The sequence below is a fragment of the Xenopus tropicalis genome, chromosome 6 (genome assembly GCF_000004195.4).
Source record: "Xenopus tropicalis strain Nigerian chromosome 6, UCB_Xtro_10.0, whole genome shotgun sequence".
In the NCBI taxonomy this organism is placed as follows: Eukaryota; Metazoa; Chordata; class Amphibia; order Anura; family Pipidae; genus Xenopus; species Xenopus tropicalis.
The window spans coordinates 151996701-152020723 of record NC_030682.2 but is presented as its reverse complement, the minus strand read 5'-3'; the positions used below and the strand labels follow the sequence as shown (position 1 = coordinate 152020723).

The window sequence follows — 24023 nt, the reverse complement described above, 5'->3', positions numbered from 1 at the left end:
GGGCCCTTACACAGCAGGGATTAGGGATGGGGCCCTTACACAGCAGGGATTAGGGGTGGGGCCCTTACACAGCAGGGATTAGGGGTGGGGCCCTTACACAGCAGGGATTAGGGATGGGGCCCTTACACAGCAGGGATTAGGGGTGGGGCCCTTACACAGCAGGGATTAGGGGTGGGGCCCTTACACAGCAGCGAATAGGAAAGGAGGTGCAGCCATTAGACAGCACTGATTGGGTAAGACAATGGCCTTATATTTAGCAGTGAGTAGGTTGGGGCCATATACACAGCCCAGAGGGGTAATATTATTCCAGTTTGTAGCCCAGTTTCCTCCCTGCGTGTGTCTGGGGGCAATGAGATGTGAGGCCCCTCTCCCCCCTCTGTCTGCCCGTTGGCTGCTCAATGCTGCACTGCAGAACTCGCTGCCTCCCTCTCTCCTCCCTGGTACCCGGCCCCTGCCATGGAGACAGAGCAACGGGGGCTCCTCTCTCCGGGAGATGCCAATCTCAGGTACGGGGGGGTCACACCGCATGTGGGGGGCTTTACTGGCTGAGCATCGGGGCATGAATCCTACACTGATATTCATATAGAGACACAGTCAGCATTTGTCTTTCCTGTATAATATCTGCCTATCAGGGACCCCACAGGGACCACAGCTCTGTATCTATGGCACTGATGTCTTTATAGGGGGGATAATAGCCTCTGGGAAGGGACTGGGGCTGTGGGATAGCAGGTATAGTAGGGAGAGATGGTGCCTATAGTAGCAGTGGGATAATAGCCCCTGGGAAGGGACTGGGGCTGTGGGATAGCAGGTATAGTAGGGAGAGATGGTGCCTATAGTAGCAGTGGGGGGATAATAGCCTCTGGGAAGGGACTGGGGCTGTGGGATAGCAGGTATAGTAGGGAGAGATGGTGCCTATAGTAGCAGTGGGGGGATAATAGCCTCTGGGAAGGGACTGGGGCTGTGGGATAGCAGGTATAGTAGGGAGAGATGGTGCCTATAGTAGCAGTGGGATAATAGCCTCTGGGAAGGGACTGGGGCTGTGGGATAGCAGGTATAGTAGGGAGAGATGGTGCCTATAGTAGCAGTGGGGGGATAGTAGCCTCTGGGAAGGGACTGGGGCTGTGGGATAGCAGGTATAGTAGGGAGAGATGGTGCCTATAGTAGCAGTGGGATAATAGCCTCTGGGAAGGGACTGGGGCTGTGGGATAGCAGGTATAGTAGGGAGAGATGGTGCCTATAGTAGCAGTGGGGGGATAATAGCCTCTGGGAAGGGACTGGGGCTGTGGGATAGCAGGTATAGTAGGGAGAGATGGTGCCTATAGTAGCAGTGGGGGGATAATAGCCTCTGGGAAGGGACTGGGGCTGTGGGATAGCAGGTATAGTAGGGAGAGATGGTGCCTATAGTAGCAGTGGGGGGATAATAGCCTCTGAGAAGGGACTGGGGCTGTGGGATAGCAGGTATAGTAGGGAGAGATGGTGCCTATAGTAGCAGTGGGGGATAATAGCCTCTGGGAGGGGACTGGGGCTGTGGGATAGCAGGTATAGTAGGGAGAGATGGTGCCTATAGTAGCAGTGGGGGGATAATAGCCTCTGGGAAGGGACTGGGGCTGTGGGATAGCAGGTATAGTAGGGAGAGATGGTGCCTATAGTAGCAGTGGGGGGATAATAGCCTCTGGGAAGGGACTGGGGCTGTGGGATAGCAGGTATATTAGGGAGAGATGGTGCCTATAGTAGCAGTGGGATAATAGCCTCTGGGAAGGGACTGGGGCTGTGGGATAGCAGGTATAGTAGGGAGAGATGGTGCCTATAGTAGCAGTGGGGGGATAATAGCCTCTGGGAAGGGACTGGGGCTGTGGGATAGCAGGTATAGTAGGGAGAGATGGTGCCTATAGTAGCAGTGGGGGGATAATAGCCTCTGGAAGGGACTGGGGCTGTGGGATAGCAGGTATAGTAGGGAGAGATGGTGCCTATAGTAGCAGTGGGGGGATAATAGCCTCTGGGAAGGGACTGGGGCTGTGGGATAGCAGGTATAGTAGGGAGAGATGGTGCCTATAGTAGCAGTGGGGGGATAATAGCCTCTGGGAAGGGACTGGGGCTGTTGGATAGCAGGTATAGTAGGGAGAGATGGTGCCTATAGTAGCAGTGGGGGGATAATAGTCTCTGGGAAGGGACTGGGGCTGTGGGATAGCAGGTATAGTAGGGAGAGATGGTGCCTATAGTAGCAGTGGGATAATAGCCTCTGGGAAGGGACTGGGGCTGTGGGATAGCAGGTATAGTAGGGAGAGATGGTGCCTATAGTAGCAGTGGGGGATAATAGCCTCTGGGAAGGGACTGGGGCTGTGGGATAGCAGGTATAGTAGGGAGAGATGGTGCCTATAGTAGCAGTGGGGGGGATAATAGCCTCTGGGAAGGGACTGGGGCTGTGGGATAGCAGGTATAGTAGGGAGAGATGGTGCCTATAGTAGCAGTGGATAATAGCCTCTGGGAAGGGACTGGGGCTGTGGGATAGCAGGTATAGTAGGGAGAGATGGTGCCTATAGTAGCAGTGGGGGGATAATAGCCTCTGGGAAGGGACTGGGGCTTTGGGATAGCAGGTATAGTAGGGAGAGATGGTGCCTATAGTAGCAGTGGGGGGATAATAGCCTCTGGGAAGGGACTGGGGCTGTGGGATAGCAGGTATAGTAGGGAGAGATGGTGCCTATAGTAGCAGTGGGATAATAGCCTCTGGGAAGGGACTGGGGCTGTGGATAGCAGGTATAGTAGGGAGAGATGGTGCCTATAGTAGCAGTGGGGGGATAATAGCCTCTGGGAAGGGACTGGGGCTTTGGGATAGCAGGTATAGTAGGAGAGATGGTGCCTATAGTAGCAGTGGGGGGGATAATAGCCTCTGGGAAGGGACTGGGGCTGTGGGATAGCAGGTATAGTAGGGAGAGATGGTGCCTATAGTAGCAGTGGGATAATAGCCTCTGGGAAGGGACTGGGGCTGTGGGATAGCAGGTATAGTAGGGAGAGATGGAGCCTTTAGTAGCAGTGGGGGGATAATAGCCTCTGGGAAGGGACTGGGGCTGTGGGATAGCAGGTATAGTAGGGAGAGATGGTGCCTATAGTAGCAGTGGGGGGATAATAGCCTCTGGGAAGGGACTGGGGCTGTGGGATAGCAGGTATAGTAGGGAGAGATGGTGCCTATAGTAGCAGTGGGGGATAATAGCCTCTGGGAAGGGACTGGGGCTGTGGGATAGCAGGTATAGTAGGGAGAGATGGTGCCTATAGTAGCAGTGGGGGGATAATAGCCTCTGGGAAGGGACTGGGGCTGTGGGATAGCAGGTATAGTAGGGAGAGATGGTGTCTATAGTAGCAGTGGGGGGATAATAGCCTCTGGGAAGGGACTGGGGCTGTGGGATAGCAGGTATAGTAGGGAGAGATGGTGCCTATAGTAGCAGTGGGGGGATAATAGCCTCTGGGAAGGGACTGGGGCTGTGGGATAGCAGGTATAGTAGGGAGAGATGGTGCCTATAGTAGCAGTGGGGGGATAATAGCCTCTGGGAAGGGACTGGGGCTGTGGGATAGCAGGTATAGTAGGGAGAGATGGTGCCTATAGTAGCAGTCCCTCTGTGTATAGACAAGAAGGCTATAAGAAATTATATCAGACCCCAGAAATAGCCGAGGATCCTTACTGGAGAGAGCCAGGGGGAGAGGCCGGGGATTAAATGTCACACAAGATGTAACCTGAGGGGAAAGGCTGGGGGCCACCCTGACAAACACAGAACAGGCAGTGACTGGATTACGGGACCCAATATCCACTGGCCGACTTCAGTGACCACCAACAAGCACAAAGAGAGGGAACTGCAGATTCTTAGAAATTGCAAGCTCTGTGGCCCATTTCCAGGTAAATCCATCATTTTTGTAATGTCATGTCTGGCACCCCAATATATATATAATAACACAATAATATAATATGATTAAGGGAAACAGAAGGCTGTAGAATGAGATGGGGCTTCTCTGAAGGTCAGAGCCATTGGATAGCAGTAACCAGTGTGAGTTTGTTATGTACTAGTTGGTGCTGTTCCGCTCTAAACAGGCCGATACACTAGGGCATTATATGTGTGTATACGACCTAGAACCCTCAGGCTGGGGGCACCGCTATTTAATAATCACAGTCCCTTTCCCGAGACACAGGTGCTGGTGCCTTACTCAGTGCTCACACAATACAATTCATATTTATAGTCACCGTGAAAATATATTTATAGATTGTTGTACTTTAGGGCTGCTCTCTTTCCCATGGTCAGACAGGAACCCCTCCCCTGGGTAAGTGAATCCAATCATCCCCAGTACTTACCCAGGTACAGAGCTCTGATTCTCTGTACTTCCTGCTCCTGGGCTGCTCTCTTTCCCATGGTCAGGCAGGAACCTCCCCCTGGGTAAGTGAATCCAATCTCCCCCCAGTACTTACCCAGGTACAGAGCTCTGATTCTCTGTACTTCCTGCTCCTGGGCTGCTCTCTTTCCCATGGTCAGACAGGAACCTCCCCCTGGGTAAGTGAATCCAATCTCCCCCCAGTACTTACCCAGGTACTGAGCTCTGATTCTCTGTACTTCCTGCTCCTGGGCTGCTCTCTTTCCCATGGTCAGACAGGAACCTCCCCCTGGGTAAGTGAATCCAATCTCCCCCCAGTACTTACCCAGGTACAGAGCTCTGATTCTCTGTACTTCCTGCTCCTGGGCTGCTCTCTTTCCCATGGTCAGACAGGAACCTCCCCCTGGGTAAGTGAATCCAATCTCCCCCCAGTACTTACCCAGGTACAGAGCTCTGATTCTCTGTACTTCCTGCTCCTGGGCTGCTCTCTTTCCCATGGTCAGACAGGAACCTCCCCCTGGGTAAGTGAATCCAATCTCCCCCAGTACTTACCAGGTACAGAGCTCTGATTCTCTGTACTTCCTGCTCCTGGGCTGCTCTCTTTCCCATGGTCAGGCAGGAACCTCCCCCTGGGTAAGTGAATCCAATCTCCCCCCAGTACTTACCCAGGTACAGAGCTCTGATTCTCTGTACTTCCTGCCCCTGGGCTGCTCTCTTTCCCATGGTCAGACAGGAACCTCCCCCTGGGTAAGTGAATCCAATTTCCCCCCAGTACTTACCCAGGTACAGAGCTCTGATTCTCTGTACTTCCTGCTCCTGGGCTGCTCTCTTTCCCATGGTCAGACAGGAACCTCCCCCTGGGTAAGTGAATCCAATCTCCCCCCAGTACTTACCCAGGTACAGAGCTCTGATTCTCTGTACTTCCTGCTCCTGGGCTGCTCTCTTTCCCATGGTCAGGCAGGAACCTCCCCCGGGTAAGTGAATCCAATCTCCCCCCAGTACCTACCCAGGTACAGAGCTCTGATTCTCTGTACTTCCTGCTCCTGGGCTGCTCTCTTTCCCATGGTCAGGCAGGAACCTCCCCCTGGGTAAGTGAATCCAATCTCCCCCCAGTACTTACCCAGCTACAGAGCTCTGATTATCTGTACTTCCTGCTCCTGGGCTGCTCTCTTTCCCATGGTCAGGCAGGAACCCCCCCTGGGTAAGTGAATCCAATCTCCCCCCAGTACTTACCCAGGTACAGAGCTCTGATTCTCTGTACTTCCTGCTCCTGGGCTGCTCTCTTTCCCATGGTCAGGCAGGAACCTCCCCCTGGGTAAGTGAATCCAATCTCCCCCCAGTACTTACCCAGGTACAGAGCTCTGATTCTCTGTACTTCCTGCTCCTGGGCTGCTCTCTTTCCCATGGTCAGACAGGAACCCCCCCCTGGGTAAGTGAATCCAATCTCCCCCCAGTACTTACCCAGGTACAGAGCTCTGATTCTCTGTACTTCCTGCTCCTGGGCTGCTCTCTTTCCCATGGTCAGGCAGGACCCCCCCCGGGTAAGTGAATCCAATCTCCCCCCAGTACTTACCCAGGTACAGAGCTCTGATTCTCTGTACTTCCTGCTCCTGGGCTGCTCTCTTTCCCATGGTCAGGCAGGAACCTCCCCCTGGGTAAGTGAATCCAATCTCCCCCCAGTACTTACCCAGGTACAGAGCTCTGATTCTCTGTACTTCCTGCTCCTGGGCTGCTCTCTTTCCCATGGTCAGACAGGAACCCCCCCTGGGTAAGTGAATCCAATCTCCCCCCAGTACTTACCCAGGTACAGAGCTCTGATTCTCTGTACTTCCTGCTCCTGGGCTGCTCTCTTTCCCATGGTCAGGCAGGACCCCCCCCCGGGTAAGTGAATCCAATCTCCCCCCAGTACTTACCCAGGTACAGAGCTCTGATTCTCTGTACTTCCTGCTCCTGGGCTGCTCTCTTTCCCATGGTCAGGCAGGAACCTCCCCCTGGGTAAGTGAATCCAATCTCCCCCCAGTACTTACCCAGGTACAGAGCTCTGATTCTCTGTACTTCCTGCTCCTGGGCTGCTCTCTTTCCCATGGTCAGGCAGGACCCCCCCCCGGGTAAGTGAATCCAATCTCCCCCCAGTACTTACCCAGGTACAGAGCTCTGATTCTGCCCCCATTCCCTCTGGTATAGGGAAGGTTTATATGAGAGGCACAAATAGTTAAAAAGCTGAGTATATTTCAGTTACAGTGCTGGATAAGCATGAAATGCGTTAGGCTTTGCATTGAAATAAACTACATTTTTAAAACTTTGTTATTTTTGCAAGAATAAATATTTAATGCACCAGGGACACACATTTAAAAATGAATACAATTTGTGGTGGGTTGAGATATCTGCTTCCCAGTTGCCAGGTGTCCCTGACCCTAGCAACTAGACAGTATTTCAAATATCATGTGAGAGAGGTAATACAAAAAAGAAGGGGAAGGGGCAAGGAGGCAGAGTAGGGGGCAGATTGTTAGGGACAAACCCGAGTTTGTCTCTTTATCTCTGGTTCTGAGTGCTGCTCCCCTGCCCCGGGGCCCCACCCGCCTTATCGGTACAAGGAGTCGTCTCCCAGCCCAAATGAGATACCGCGGTCTCACACAGTAGGAAACCACGAGACATGGAGGCTGCTTGTCTCCGTGGCTTAAGGGTACATGAGTGACCCGGGAGTGGGGCCCCCTCTCGCCCTCTGGAGCCACTGGCCACGCATTGGGAATCCAGAGTCCGGTAACTAGGTCCATAGAATATTGCTGAGAAGCATTTGGGGCAGATAGAGATGTGATGGGGTAGATTGGCAGGGCAGCTAAGGAGCTGGGGAAGGGGCGGGGGTTGTAGTTTAGCTGGTGCTTGGGAGGCTTTGGGATCATCCCGTCCCAGTACAAGTTAAAGGGAAAGGTCAGGGCTGTACCTGGTATTGGATCAAAGACCCACAGGCACTAAGAATGTTCTGCTCTTCCCACAGGATAATAATACTCTGGGCACAGACACACGGACAGGAGGTTCCGAGGGAGACTGGCACATCCCCTGGCACGGCACCCCTGAAGGGCAAAAGGACACAGAACCCCCGGCCCTGGACTCCTGAGGGACACAAGGACACAGATTTGCTGCCAATGCATCACTAAGGGATACAAACATATAAAAACCCTGGAACTGGATCGCTGGCTGGAGAGACAGAAGGTACTGGTTCCTTGTGGGAAAAGGCTCAGACCCCCTGGCACTGAAACCCGAGGGACAGAAGAACACATAGCTTGTGCTTGATCTCTGGCATAAGGGACTCACCATAGATCCCTGAGGGAGGGACATAAGGAAATTCACACCTGGAACCTTGAGGGAGGGACAAAAGGAAACTCACACCTGGATCCTTGGGGGAGGGACATAAGGAAACTCACACCTGGATCCTTGGGGGAGGGACATAAGAAAACTCAAACCTGGATCCTTGAGGGAGGGACATAAAAAAACTTACACTTGGATCCTTGGGGGAGGGACATAAGGAAACTCACACCCGGATACTTGGGAGAGGGATATAAGAAAACTTACACCTGGATCCTTGGGGGAGGGACATAAGGAAACTCACACCTGGATCCTTGGGGGAGGGACATAAGAAAACTCACACCTGGATCCTTGAGGGAGGGACATAAAAAAACTTACACTTGGATCCTTGGGGGAGGGACATAAGGAAACTCACACCCGGATACTTGGGAGAGGGATATAAGAAAACTTACACCTGGATCCTTGGGGGAGGGACATAAGGAAACTCACACCTGGATCCTTGGGGGAGGGACATAAGAAAACTCACACCTGGATCCTTGAGGGAGGGACATAAAAAAACTTACACCTGGATAGTTGAGGGAGGGACATAAGAAAACTCACACCCGGATCCTTGGGGGAGGAACATAAGAAAACTCACACCTGGATCCTTAAGGGAGGGACATAAAAAAACTTACACCTGGATCCTTGGGGGAGGGACATAAGGAAACTCACACCCCGATCCTTGGGGGGGGGACATAAGAAAAGTCACACCTGGATCCTTGGGGGAGGGACATTAGAAAACTTACACCTGGATCCTTGAGGGAGGGACAAAAGAAAACTCACACCTGGATCCTTGAGGGAGGGACATAAGAAAACTTACACCCGGATCCTTGGTTGAGGAACATAAGAAAAGTCACACCTGGATCCTTGGGGGGGGGGGGACATAAGAAAACTCACACCTGGATCCTTGGGGGAGGGACATTAGAAAACTTACACCTGGATCCTTGAGGGAGGGACAAAAGAAAACTCACACCTGGATCCTTGAGGGAGGGACATAAGAAAACTTACACCCGGATCTTTGGTTGAGGAACATAAGAAAAGTCACACCTGGATCCTTGGGGGAGGGACATAAGAAAACTCACACCTGGATCCTTGGGGGAGGGACATAAGAAAACTTACACCTGGATCCTTGGGGGAGGAACATAAGAAAACTCTAACCCGGATCCTTGGTTGAGGAACATAAGAAAAATCACACCTGGATCCTCGGTTGAGGGACATAAGAAAACTCACACCTGGATCCTTGGGGGAGGGACATAAGAAAACTCACATCTGGATCCTTGGGGGAGGGACATAAGAAAACTTACACCCGGATCCTTGGTTGAGGAACATAAGAAAAGTCACACCTGGATCCTTGGGGGAGGGACATAAGAAAACTCTAACCCGGATCCTTGGTTGAGGAACATAAGAAAAGTCACACCTGGATCCTCAGTTGAGGGACATAAGAAAACTCACACCTGGATCCTTGGGGGAGGGACATAAGAAAACTCACACCTGGATCCTTGGGGGAGGGACATAAGAAAACTCACACCTGGATCCTTGGGGGAGGGACATAAGAAAACTCACACCTGGAACCTTGGGGGAGGGACATAAGAAAACTCAAACTCTGGATCCCTGAGGGAGGGACATACAAACAGATTTCAGACCCCAGATCCCTGAGGGCGGGATGAAGAGGTAAGTCACTGTTGGGTACAATCTCAGTAGGTCGTTGCTGTGGCCCCTGGGTTAATTGCTGTTTCTCTGTGATACTGGAAGTGGCAGATCAGTTCTGCCGGGGAATGAACACCAGGCGACAGCAAAACAGCAACTGTAGCTCCGCCCCACAGAAAGGCCAACACACCTACCCCAACAGCCTCTATTGCCCCTCTTTGGGTAAGGGAAAATTGAGGGTAAAAGCCAAAATCTCCTGTATTTGATGCAACAATGAATACAGTTACATTCCCACAATCAGCTCCGGTCTGAGATCCAAACAAAACCCAAACACCCCCCCCCCCAAAAGCCCAATAATTAGTGTCTGTAGCAGCCCCCCTGGCATGTACTTACATTCCGCAGATTGCCCGTCTGGGCCTGCTAACAAAGGGTGTTTCAAGCCTTATTGCCAGAAATAGAAAAACACTAATATCCTTGTCACTTGCAGTACCACTTCCCACCAGTTTGAGTTCCCATTGGGCTGCAATGGAACAGCGCCACCATCTTATTAGTGCTACAGAGAAGAAACTGAACCCTGCTTGAATGAACCATCTGCTCACTCTGCTTTCCATCCCCACGGCGCCCCCTGCTGGGAAGCCAAACATCTTACACTAGTGGGGCTAGTAACCAGCACTGCTGGCATTCTGAGCATCTCTAGGGCACAGTGATTTGCCACGTTTTATGTAATTTTCCCCCATAGATGCATAGCAGCTGAGGTTGAAAAAAGACACAGGTCTATTGCTAAAAAAGCAAACATTTATAGAACCAAGATCCCGCTAAAATCAGATTATCTTTGCTGCCCCCTTGTGTCTATTTAAAGTGCTGCATGGTTATTGCCCATGCCTTTATTTCCCTCTGCATTCTCCTTCTTCAAGGGGTTGTTCACCTTAAAATGAACGTTTTGTATTTTGTATTCTGAGAGAATTTGCAATTGGTCTTCATTTTTTTTTATTATTTGTGTCAGTGACCCCTATTTGAAAGCTGGAAAGAGGTGGAAGAAGAAAAAGGCAAATGATTCAAAAACGTACAAAATAAAAAAGACCAATTGAAATGTTGCCAAGAACTGGTCATACTATAACATGCTATACGTTAACTTGAAGCTGAACTTCCCCTTTAAGATACTTCATGGCTGCTAGTGCAGTGAGCCTGGCAACCAGAATGCCAATTCTGACCAGTATCACCCAGGGTGGTTTACTTCTTTAGGGTCAACATTCCCTTTAAACCAGCCAATAAGGGTGCGAGTTGCTAATATACTCTGTGCCCAAGAAACAAAAAGGGGTGGAGCCTTCTCTGCTCCACCCATAGCTGTTGCCCCATTAGGGAGCCTCAGGTGTGTGTATCCTGCTGCTGCTTGGCTCCATTCCCTCAGGTAGAGTTGCCCCCAGGCCAGTCAGGATGGACTCCGATCTGATCTCGTCCCGCTGTGTGTGGGCAACGTGGAATGTGTACAATGGCAGGTAGGTCCCTGGTCAGAAACTCTATGGATGCTCAGAAACCAGTGCAGTCTGCAGCATCAGTGCTGTATGTTTAATAGGCCCAAGCCATGTCTAAAGTTGGGCTGCCCAATCTCTGAAATCCCAGAACCCCCGACCCACTTGGCTAAGAGCCGTACATCAGCTCAAGGGCTACAAGTTGGGTTGCCACCTCACCCCTTTAATGCCAATGTGCATGCTGCACGGCGGCACAGAAACCAGTTCAGTCTGCAGCATGCATCTAAATGAATTGGTAACTAGCCTTGCTGGATGGGGATTTAATAAATGGCCGGTATTAAAGGGGTGTGTTGGGAACCCTAGCTCCAAGCTGGGCAACGCTAATATAAAGTGCCTCCATCTTGCCCTTCTATACCTGCCTTCTCCTACACTTACTGCCTACAGCTCTAGGGGGCCCAGGGAGGTTGCCCCTAACACTGACCAGTTGGACTGTAGAGGCGCCCCCCCCCAGCACAGACCCATATCTCGGGTGTCCCGCTATAAAGCAAAGGGTTGGCATGTAGGCAAGAGTGCGTAGTGCTTATTAGGAGCTGCCATATTGCGTGTAGTTTCTAGGGGTATGAAATGGTTAAACAAGTGGGGGTAATAGGACTATATGTACTAATGCACACAGAGTAAATGGGGCTCTGCCTATGGCTGCGTTAATCCTCTGCCAAACTCCTAGGGCACAAACCGGGCACAGAGGGCATTAGCTCAGGGCCTCCGACATCAGTGGGGCTCCTGGGGGCAGATATAAAGTACAAAGGAAATACTTTCCGCTTTTATTTATTACAAAATACACAGGAAGGAAGTGTTTCAGGGTTTACTTGCCCTTTATCCAGGGCCTTAAATAAAGTGTGGAAGTGCGCCCTCTCCTGGCTCCCCAATTTCATTACACAGGGAACTCGCTGGGTGCATAAATCAAGGCGATATATATATATATTAGCTGTGTGGTTACCTGCAATGCACCTTTGCTGACTGTACTGTACATGCTTAGCAGTAGGTGTGCAAGGGGTGTATCTGCCCCAGCCAATCAGATGCCCTGCCTGTCCCACCCCCAGGACTCTGCCCCTGCTTGTTCTTCCCCAAATAACAGGCGACTCAGCAGATAATTCACATTATACAGTTATAACGTGCCCTTGTACCAGCCTTTGTGAGTCGGAGCAAACCGCATGGTCTCCCTAAAACATTCCAATGCCCAATGGGGGCCCTGGGGATTCTACCCCATATTAGCAACAAATCCCCAGTCAGTCTATGGGGAATGTAACTGTAGCGCCTCCCGGTGCCAGTGTGTATGGGGAGTCCCTCTCTGGCTGATATCATTGTGTAACACTAGGGGGAGCCCTTATACACTCATCTGTACTAATACTGGGAAATACCCCAAGGGCTAATGCTCTCTTATGGGGGTATATTTACAGGCCCAAACCAACTCAAACAGCCTTTGCTGCCTTTTCCCTCCCCTGGTACTTTACATGCTTCTCCCCCCTCACCTACCTTCCGTTTGCCCCATTTCTCCCACTTGTGCTCCTTTTGCCCCATTTTCCCATATTCTCCTTTGCCTCTGCTCCCTGCTTCTATCTCTCTATTCCTATCAGGTCAGCAAACTCCAGTCTATTACAGGCTTCCTGTAGCGCCCCCTATCTCTCCCTCAGCACCTGGTGTTTGGTATTTGCCCTCCACAAGTGAGTCTGTGGGATTCTCTCCCTGAAGTGGCCCCTGCCCCCCCAGAGTTACATTACGTTAGGCAAAAGGTGGCAACTATAATAAATAGTGACTGTCTGTGGCACCTTACAGCCCCCCTGGCATTCCCAGTACCCAGAGGCACAAACAGCCCCCCCAGCCCAATAAATAGTGACTGTCTGTGGCACCTTACAGCCCCCCTGGCATTCCCAGTACCCAGAGGCACAAACAGCCCCCCCCCCAGCCCAATAAATAGTGACTGTCTGTGGCACCTTACAGCCCCCCGGCATTCCCAGTACCCAGAGGCACAAACAGCCCCCCCCCCCAGCCCAATAAATAGTGACTGTCTGTGGCACCTTACAGCCCCCCTGGCATTCCCAGTACCCAGAGGCACAAACAGCCCCCCCCCCCCCCAGCCCAATAAATAGTGACTGTCTGTGGCACCTTACAGCCCCCCTGGCATTCCCAGTACCCAGAGGCACAAACAGCCCCCCCCCAGCCCAATAAATAGTGACTGTCTGTGGCACCTTACAGCCCCCCTGGCATTCCCAGTACCCAGAGGCACAAACAGCCCCCCCCAGCCCAATAAATAGTGACTGTCTGTGGCACCTACAGCCCCCCTGGCATTCCCAGTACCCAGAGGCACAACAGCCCCCCCAGCCCAATAAATAGTGACTGTCTGTGACACCTTACAGCCCCCCTGGCATTCCCAGTACCCAGAGGAACAAACAGCCCCCCCCCAGCCCAATAAATAGTGACTGTCTGTGGCACCTTACAGCCCCCCCGGCATTCCCAGTACCCAGAGGCACAAACAGCCCCCCCCCAGCCCAATAAATAGTGACTGTCTGTGGCACCTTACAGCCCCCCTGGCATTCCCAGTACCCAGAGGCACAAACAGCCCCCCCAGCCCAATAAAATAGTGACTGTCTGTGGCACCTTACAGCCCCCCTGGCATTCCCAGTACCCAGAGGCACAAACAGCCCCCCAGCCCAATAAATAGTGACTGTCTGTGGCACCTTACAGCCCCCCTGGCATTCCCAGTACCCAGAGGCACAAACAGCCCCCCCCCCCAGCCCAATAAATAGTGACTGTCTGTGGCACCTTACAGCCCCCCTGGCATTCCCAGTACCCAGAGGCACAAACAGCCCCCCCCCCCCAGCCCAATAAATAGTGACTGTCTGTGGCACCTTACAGCCCCCCTGGCATTCCCAGTACCCAGAGGCACAAACAGCCCCCCCCCCAGCCCAATAAATAGTGACTGTCTGTGGCACCTTACAGCCCCCCCTGGCATTCCCAGTACCCAGAGGCACAAACAGCCCCCCCCCCCCAGCCCAATAAATAGTGACTGTCTGTGGCACCTTACAGCCCCCCTGGCATTCCCAGTACCCAGAGGCACAAACAGCCCCCCCAGCCCAATAAATAGTGACTGTCTGTGGCACCTTACAGCCCCCCTGGCATTCCCAGTACCCAGAGGCACAAACAGCCCCCCCAGCCCAATAAATAGTGACTGTCTGTGGCACCTTACAGCCCCCCTGGCATTCCAGTACCCAGAGACACAAACAGCCCCCCCCCAGCCCAATAAATAGTGACTGTCTGTGGCACCTTACAGCCCCCCTGGCATTCCCAGTACTCAGAGGCACAAACAGCCCCCCCAGCCCAATAAATAGTGACTGTCTGTGGCACCTTACAGCCCCCCTGGCATTCCCAGTACCCAGAGGCACAAACAGCCCCCCCCAGCCCAATAAATAGTGACTGTCTGTGGCACCTTACAGCCCCCCCTGGCATTCCCAGTACCCAGAGGCACAAACAGCCCCCCCAGCCCAATAAATAGGGACTGTCTGTGGCACCTTACAGCCCCCCTGGCATTCCCAGTACCCAGAGGCACAAACAGCCCCCCCCACCAGCCCAATAAATAGTGACTGTCTGTGGCACCTTACAGCCCCCCTGGATAATACAGTGGAGGAAATAATTATTTGACCCCTCACTGATTTTGTAAGTTTGTCCAATGACAAAGAAATGAAAAGTCTCAGAACAGTATCATTTCAATGGTAGGTGTAACAGTGGCAGATAGCACATCAAAAGGAAAATGGAAAAAAGAACTTGAAATAAAAGATAGCAACTGATTTGCATTTCATTGAGTGAAATAAGTTTTTGAACCCCTACCAACCATTAAGAGTTCTGGCTCCCACAGAGTGGTTAGACACTTCTACTCAATTAGTCAACCTCATTAAGGACACCTGTCTTAACTAGTCACCTGTATAAACGACACCTGTCCACAGAATCAATCAATCAAGCAGACTCCAAACTCTCCAACATGGGAAAGACCAAAGAGCTGTCCAAGGATGTCAGAGACAAAATTGTAGACCTGCACAAGGCTGGAATGGGCTACAAAACCATTAGCAAGAAGCTGGGAGAGAAGGTGACAACTGTTGGTGCGATTGTTGGAAAATGGAAGGAGCACAAAATGACCATCAATCGACCTCGCTCTGGGGCTCCACGCAAGATCTCACCTCGTGGGGTGTCAATGATTCTGAGAAAGGTGAAAAAGCATCCTAGAACTACACGGGAGGAGTTAGTTACTGACCTCAAATTAGCAGGGACCACAGTCACCAAGAAAACCATTGGAAACACATTACACCGCAATGGATTAAAATCCTGCAGGGCTCGCAAGGTCCCCCTGCTCAAGAAGGCACATGTGCAGGCCTGAAGTTTGCCAATGAACACCTGAATGATTCTGTGAGTGACTGGGAGAAGGTGCTGTGGTCTGATGAGACCAAAATAGAGCTCTTTGGCATTAACTCAACTCGCTGTGTTTGGAGGAAGAAAAATGCTGCCTATGACCCCCAAAACACCGTCCCCAACGTCAAGAATGGGGGTGGAAACATTTTGCTTTGGGGGTGTTTTTCTGCTAAGGGCACAGGACAACTTATTCGCATTAACGGGAAAATGGACGGAGCCATGTATCGTGAAATCCTGAACGACAACCTCCTTCCCTCTGCCAGGAAACTGAAAATGGGTCGTGGATGGGTGTTCCAGCACGACAATGACCCAAAACATACAGCAAAGGCAACAAAGGAGTGGCTCAAGAAGAAGCACATTAAGGTCATGGAGTGGCCTAGTCAGTCTCCGGACCTTAATCCAATAGAAAACCTATGGAGGGAGCTCAAGCTCAGAGTTGCACAGAGACAGAAACCTTAGGGATTTAGAGATGATCTGCAAAGAGGAGTGGGACCAACATTCCTCCTAAAATGGGCGCAAACTTGCTCATCAATTACAAGAAACGTTTGGCCTCTGTGCTTGCAAACAAGGGGTTTCCACTAAGTATTAAGTCTTTTTTTGTTAGAGGGTTCAAAAACTTATTTCACTCAATGAAATGCAAATCAGTTGCTATCTTTTATTTAAAGTTATTTTTTCCATTTTCCTTTTGATGTGCTATCTGCCACTGTTAAACCTACCATTGAAATGATACTGTTCTGAGACTTTTCATTTCTTTGTCATTGGACAAACTTACAAAATCAGTGAGGGGTCAAATCATTATTTCCTCCACTGTATATTTTTTTCCCTAATAGGGTAAATAGCATTTGTCACTACCCAGTTTATTCAATTATATTATGTTTGACCCCTAAGTGGCCCCTGTGGCCCCAGGTTTTGCCCCACTGCCAGTGTTTATAGTGGGTATGAGGAGGCTGAACCCACATTTTGCTGGGGTAAATGCTACATTCAGAAGATACTCATGGCATTTTGAAAATAATATATTTCATATAGGTTTGTGACCCTACAGAGTAATGATGGGGGGAACCTACATGCAGGGGTGGTGTTTCCCTGGGGGGAGGGATAAGGGGGAGCTCAGTTCAGTGATGTAGATACAGGTACCCCATGTGACAGGGTCATGTGACTCCTCCAGTAGTATAAATGGCTGGGATGGAGCAGAGGATTTAGGGCCTGAGGGAGGGGGGTTCCTTAGGGAAGAAGAGCTGTGGGTTTGGGTCCCAGTGAGGCACAGACAGGGCAAGGGGCAGTGGGATCAGTACAGGAACCTGAGAGAGGGGGGCAGCCTGGTACTGACTGGGATGTCTCCCCTTTAGATCAGGTGACTCTCTCTGTATGAAAGCAAATCCTTTGGTTGCTATGGGTTACTGCATGTTTGCACCACTGCAACCGGGCCTGTATGGCTCCCAGCTGGGGAGGGTAGGGCTGGAAATGCCCCCAGGGCAGAAGATATTTGAGGAAGGAGTTACGGGGCAATTATCTATCCAGGGGCAGTTATCAGTTGGTCTCTCCCATTATGGGATTTAGGGCAGGATCCTGCAGAACGCTATATAATACAGTGCAGCAGGGCCCGGGGCATCTCCATATGCCGGGGCAGTTTGGGGAATGTGCAGAATGCTGGTACAATGGGCAATAGGGCAAATAAGGGTACAAACTTGTGTGGGATTTGCCCTCTTACATGTAACTGGTATGTCGGGGGGAGTGGGGATTATTCCAATATCATTTAAATGGGGTATTAATGGGAGACCCTAACTCTAGGGGCAGATGAGGAAGGTGGCACTTTATACAGGGCAGGCTGTCGGCGGTTGCAGTGTAGGCTGATATAAATAATGAGGCCTGGAAAGCCCCTTTTGCCCCGAGCCTTGCCCTGAGGGGAGGATGTGCTCTGCCTCAGGGTGATGGAGTGCTTTAGTACCGGTGCACTTTGGGCCTTAGGGAGCAACTTTACTAAATCTGGATTCATGTTTCCACCCTTCTGATAGGGGATTCTGGGAAGTGTAGTTGAATATCTAGAAAGTAAGGGTTTACCCCATCGCCTCTTTACCTCCCCCTGCAGGAGAGAATCTGCACAGATTTTCTTGCTTCCTGGGCCCCACCCAGGACAAATTCCTTAGATACCTGTCACTCGCCCGACTGTGCCCCCACAATGGCGGCCCCTGTATCCTGCACATGTGTCAGGTGAGTCTTTACACGAGGAAGAATCCCCATCACCAGGGGGTTTGATTATATGTTAGAGGACTCTGGGAGTTGTAGTCCAGCAGTGGGTGGGTGCAAGGGTTACCAGGATGGGATGGATATCTCCCCGGCAGGCTGATACATGTGCCCCATGTGCTGGGGCAGTGGGAGCGCCGGGTGAACACGTTATGTAAGTCCCATCTCGCGTTACAGAAGGGAAAATTCCTTTCATCCTGAGTTCAGAGTATTTTTCTTTCCTGAGATGCTCTGCCTGTGGCCCAATCCCTTCCCTCCCTTGGCTGGGGGTCTGTACTTGTGCCCCATACAGGGATATGGGACTGGGCACAGACGCCTCTTTCATAGTCACTTATTATAGGAACTGAGTAACTGGCCTTTACCCTCATATCAGTACTTCCTGATACTGGGGCGCAGGGGCTGCCATACTGCTGTATGGGCTCCTCCCAGGCAGGGGCTACCATACAGAAATATTGGCTCCTCCCAAGTACATGGACTACTATGCAGCTGTATTGGCTTTTCCCAGGCAAAGGGGCTACCATACTGGAATATTGGCTCCTCCCTGGCACATGGGCTACTATGCTGCTGTATTAGCTCCTCCCAGGCACATGGGCTACTATGCTGCTGTATTCGCTTCTCCCAGGCACAGGGGCTACCATACTGGTATATCGGCTCCTGCCAGGCACAGGGGCTACCATACAGGTATATTGGCTCCTCCCAGGCACACGGGCTAGTATGCTGCTGTATTCGCTTTTCCCAGGCACAGGGGCTACCATACAGGTATATTGGCTCCTCCCAGGCACATGGGCTACTATGCTACTGTATTGGCTCCTCCCAGGCACATGGGCTACTATGCTACTGTATTGGCTCCTCCCAGGCACATGGGCTACTATGCTGCTTTATTGGCTTCTCCCAGGCACAGGGGCTACTATGCTGCTGTATTGGCTTCTCCCAGGCACAGGGGCTACTATGCTGCTGTATTGGCTTCTCTCAGGCACATGGGCTACCATGCTCCTGTATTGGCTCCTCCCAGGCACAGGGGCTGCCATACTGCTGTATGGGCTCCTCCCAGGCATGGGCTACCATTCTACTGTATGGGCTCCTTCCAGGCACAGGGGCTACCATTCTACTGTATGGGCTCCTCCCAGGCACAGGGGCTACCATGCTACTGTATGGGCTCCTCCCAGGCACAGGGGCTACCATGCTACTGTATGGGCTCCTCCCAGGCACAGGGGCTACCATGCTGCTTTATGGGCTTCTCCCAGGCACAGGGGCTACCGTGCTGCTGTATGGGCTTCTCCCAGGCACGGGCTACCATACAGAAATATTGGCTCCTCCCAAGTGCATGGGCTACTATGCAGCTGTATTGGCTTTTCCCAGGCAAAGGGGCTACCATACTGGAATATTGGCTCCTCCCAGGCACATGGGCTACTATGCTGCTATATTAGCTCCTCCCAGGCACATGGGCTACTATGCTGCTGTATTCGCTTCTCCCAGGCACAGGGGCTACCATACTGGTATATCGGCTCCTGCCAGGCACAGGGGCTACCATACAGGTATATTGGCTCCTCCCAGGCACACGCGCTAGTATGCTGCTGTATTCGCTTCTCCCAGGCACAGGGGCTACCATACAGGTATATTGGCTTCTCCCAGGCACATGGGCTACTATGCTACTGTATTGGCTCCTCCCAGGCACATGGGCTACTATGCTACTGTATTGGCTCCTCCCAGGCACATGGGCTACTATGCTACTGTATTGGCTCCTCCCAGGCACATGGGCTACTATGCTGCTTTATTGGCTTCTCTCAGGCACATGGGCTACCATGCTGCTGTATTGGCTTCTCCCAGGCACAGGGGCTACCATACTGGTATATTGGCTTCTCCCAGGCACAGGGGCTACCATGCTGCTGTATTGGCTTCTCCCAGGCACAAGGGCTACCATACTGGTATATTGGCTTCTCCCAGGCACAGGGGCTACCATGCTGCTGTATTGGCTTCTCCCAGGCACAAGGGCTACCATACTGGTATATTGGCTTCTCTCAGGCACAGGGGCTACCATGCTGCTGTATTGGCTTCTCCCAGGCACAAGGGCTACCATACTGGTATATTGGCTTCTCCCAGGCACAGGGGCTACCATGCTGCTGTATTGGCTTCTCCCAGGCACAGGGGCTACCATACTGGTATATTGGCTTCTCTCAGGCACATGGGCTACCATGCTGCTGTATTGGCTTCTCCCAGGCACAGGGGCTACCATACTGGTATATCGGCTCCTCCCAGGCATAGGGGCTGCAGAAATGAGAGATTTGGGCCCCTCAAGAACATGGTTTGCAGAACTTTAATTGGGCCCCACTGCTGTGCATATAGTCGCTGGGGGGCCGGCTAGACTGCTTGTGTGAGTGCTGGGAGTTACCTGCCTCCATACACCAGATGGGAATATACCCTGCGCTCTCGCTCACAGGATTCCTGCCCAGCGTGGGGCGGAACTGGCTTCCTGATAAGTGATTCCCAATTCATTCCCGGGGCAGTTCCCTCCCTGCTGGAAGACTCTCTACCCTGGAGGCAGATTGTGTCAGTGCCGCAGTGACTGTGTGACGGTGAGCAGCTCTCTCGGGTCCCACAGAGCTGGGGGTCTTGGTAAGAGGAGGTCGGGCTGGATCTGGGGGTCAGAATAGCCCTAGTTAGGGGCAGTTAGGGTGTAAGTGGCCCCCATAGTAGTGACCCATGTACATAGGGCTCTCAGTGCATCACTTATAGTAGGTGGGTTCTGGCTGTAGTCGCACATTGCTGGGTAAGTTTATTGGACTGAATTCCCCTCCCTTCAGTCTAAAGTTGAACTTCTCCTTTATTCACCCACACACAGACTCTCTCTCTCTCACACACACACAGACTCTCTCTCACACACACACACACACACAGACAGTCTCTTACTCTCTCGCACACACTCCTATCCTGTAGCTGTCAGTACTTGCTGAACTCTCCCCCTGACACTAACTGCAGGGATCAGATACCGCCACACACAGATCCTGCGCCCCCCACAGGGATCGGTCACATCTTCTCATTTTGGACTTCTGGGGATCCCTAAGTGGCTCTCAGGACCCTACTTTCTGTTTTCCCCTATTGTATTGGAGGATCTAAGACATGAGTATTCTAAGGGGGTCCCTGAGGGGGGTGCTGGCACCCAATGTTCATAGGACCAGCATGCCCTCCCCACTCAGCTCTGCACTCCTGTGCCTCCTCAGGTCGCTGTCAGGAACGCCGCTGGCTGAACGGGACGGGAAAGTCGCTCGCAAGATGTCTGAGAACGGGACTTGCAATCGGATCCTGACGCTGGAGTCCATGAACCCCTGTATCCAGAAGGTGGAGTACGCAGTGAGGGGCCCTATTGTCATCAGGGCTGTGGAACTGGAGAAGGAGCTGCAGCAGGTGAGGGGGCTGTTATATTTTGGGGGGGTCATTAAAGTAGGGGGTATTCATTTCATTGGAGGGCTGGGACAATCTCACAAAGCTTTGGGTCTCAGGTTGGACTCAGGACATACCACTGGGGGGGGGCTCTGTCATTGGTACCCTTTGAATCTGACTGGTTCTCTCTGACACAGGGGCCCCATAAATATTAAACTTGCTCTGTGGTTCCACCAAAGAATTGTGGGAATGTCATTGGGGGAATAATGTGATGAATCCCACCGAACAGTTATTGGAATCAGTGACTCGCCCCTCGGTTAAGGGGTTAAAGGCAGAGAACGCGGGGCGGAATGGGAATTGGCGGAGGAACCAGTTTTTAACAAGTGTCAGGTTATGTTTAATCTGGGTAAAGGTCCCACGTAACCACAGCTAATTAACCCCTGGCTAAGCCTTAATTACTGGCCCCATGAACCACAGGGGCAGGAGAAATGCTTGGGGCAGGAAGCGCTCTGATACCCAGAATAAAGGGCAGGGAGCAGTGGAAACCCCCCAGTAATATCCCCCCTCTAATGACAGTAGGTGTCACTCAGAGCAGTTACTTACCTTCAACTTCTCTCCAGCACACCAAGGGTTAGTCTGTTAGTAACGTGATTAGAGGATTATCCTGGGGGGGCTGTAATAGTGATCTCCACTAATCTAACGCCCGTGATTGTGATTATTAGGGAGAAATTACTTTAACTCGGGAAAATGCCAGAAACGTCACTCACTCCATGATTGGCCGACGGCTTCTGCCCCTCTCATCCATGTGTTTGGGTTACCAGGCTAAGGATGGAGGCTGTGAGGGTCCCTGCTGTCGCCCACCCTACAGCCTGTGATGGGTTAATACAGTAGCACTGACTTGTCCCGTTACTTGGGAGGGAAGCTCCCAGATGTGTAGGAATTGGGCCCCATAAAGCCCACTGGGGTGTGCATAGATGCCCCCCTCACGATGGTGGCACGTTCCGCTTAGGATTGCATGCCCCTTTGGGGACCCGGAGTTGGGTTTGGTAGCAGAGCTTGCACTCTATGGCAAGTATAAAACAGAAGTTGCTTATGGAAGTGGGAAGTTTAATGGGTCTGTCAGTTCCAGGGAAGCCATCCTGCTGCCTTTGTGAGGGTTCTGGTTCTGAAGGGCAAGAGGGAGTCTATAGGTGATAAATTCTCTCATGGAATGAAGGGGATCCCTGTTCTGTTGCTGAATGTGGGCACAGATAATGGAGGGCAGGACTTGGGGTACCAGGGAGGCAGGAGGGGTTCCAGCAATAATAAGCCGCACTTTGCACCCTTGTTCCCCCAGTGCAGGAGGGCAGGCAGGGGTGTGTCTGTTTGCCGGCTGCTCCCTCCAGGATACAAGGAGTTGTTGGCAAATAATGGCACTTACGTAGGCAGTTAACCCCATCTTTTCCATGTTTGCCCCACATCTATATAAATGCTATGGGCAACAGGTGGGTATTGGGTGTGTACCCCTCGTTCCTTGCCAACTCACAACCTACCACTCATTCCAGCGAGGCAAGGGTTACACAGTGCAGTTGGCAAGGAGGTGAGAGTAGTGCCAGGAAGGCAAGGGTTACACAGTGCAGTTGGTAAGGGGGTGAGAGTAGTGCCAGGAAGGCAAGGGTTACACAGTGCAGTTGGCAAGGGGGTGAGAGTAGTGCCAGGAAGGCAAGGGTTACACAGTGCAGTTGGCAAGGGGGTGAGAGTAGTGCCAGGAAGGCAAGGGTTACACAGTGCAGTTGGCAAGGGGGTGAGAGTAGTGCCAGGAGGGCAAGAGTTACACAGTGCAGTTGGCAAGGGGGTGAGAGTAGTGCCAGGAAGGCAAGGGTTACACAGTGCAGTTGGCAAGGGGGTGAGAGTAGTGCCAGGAAGGCAAGGGTTACACAGTGCAGTTGGCAAGGGGGTGAGAGTAGTGCCAGGAAGGCAAGGGTTACACAGTGCAGTTGGCAAGGGGGTGAGAGTAGTGCCAGGAAGGCAAGGGTTACACAGTGCAGTTGGCAAGGGGGTGAGAGTAGTGCCAGGAAGGCAAGGGTTACACAGTGCAGTTGGCAAGGGGGTGAGAGTAGTGCCAGGAAGGCAAGGGTTACACAGTGCAGTTGGCAAGGGGGTGAGGGTAGTGCCAGGAAGGCAAGGGTACACAGTGCAGTTGGCAAGGGGGTGAGAGTAGTAGTGAGAGGAAGGCAAGGGAGTAGTAGTGAGAGGAAGGCAAGGGTTATGCAGTGCAGGTTGGGGTACATGGGCTGTAGGGTACCCAGGTGGTACGGTCGGCCATTCATTCCCTCTGTAATTGCTCTGATGGGCATCTTGCCCCGAGTCCCAGTAAGTGGGGCACCTGTTGCCACTCACAGGTTTATTCCTACAATAGTAATGATGCCAGTACTTGGCACTGCCATGCTGCTCATTGTGCCTGGCACAGGTTCTGCTATTGATCATGCAGTATGTACCAATGTAGCTCTAAGCTCTCGGTGGTCACCCCATGGGTTGGGCCAGAACCTCTCAGCCTGAGCCCAGGGGAATTGTTTGTGCCCTCCGGCGCTGCTGTAACCCTACTCTGGTGCCACTAATCTGTCCCTGGCACATTAACACCCTGTTGCACACAATGTAATGACTGGAAGTGGAAGAACCTGATGCAGTGGGTGCCGGGTAACCCCTTAGTGCCCAGCTGCTGCTCACCAGCATCTTACTTTGTACATTGCCCTAAAGCTACCGACGCCTGGTCCTTAGTACCCCCCTGCCTCGTTCTGTGCTTTGCTAGGGCCCCTCCCTCTAATCCTGGGGCTCTCCTGCCAGTCCTGTCTGGGGGTGCCACCTGGCTGGTAAAAATGATGCTTCATACAATGTTATTAATCGGGAAAAACATAAAAATATAGGAAGCCCGGTGGCACCCTCGGGCCTGGGATTTGGCCCTGGGCCCCCCCTGCTTTGTGCATCCCCAGACTGAGAGTCACAGCATGCCCTGACAGGCATAGCCAGTCCCCAGTAGCCAGTCCCCAGTAGCCAGTCCCCAGTAGCCAGTCCCCAGTAGCCAGTCCCCAGTAGCCAGTCCCCAGTAGCCAGTCCCCAGTAGCCAGTCCCCAGTAGCCAGTCCCCAGTAGCCAGTCC

At 52.2% G+C, this 24023-nt stretch overlaps 1 protein-coding gene across 6 annotated transcripts in view; it reads left to right on the top strand.

Moving 5' to 3' along the window:
* The first annotated feature begins 7369 nt into the window (after positions 1-7369).
* The window catches only part of gpt (glutamic-pyruvate transaminase (alanine aminotransferase)), a 33876-nt gene continuing 17222 nt past the window's right edge, over positions 7370-24023 (top strand). The window contains exons 1-2 of one of the 6 annotated variants that reach the window (XM_031903391.1): positions 7370-7563; positions 20729-20912. In XM_031903391.1, the coding sequence (XP_031759251.1) occupies positions 20781-20912 (132 nt within the window). In that variant the 5' untranslated portion in view covers positions 7370-7563; positions 20729-20780. 6 annotated transcript variants of the gene reach the window in all.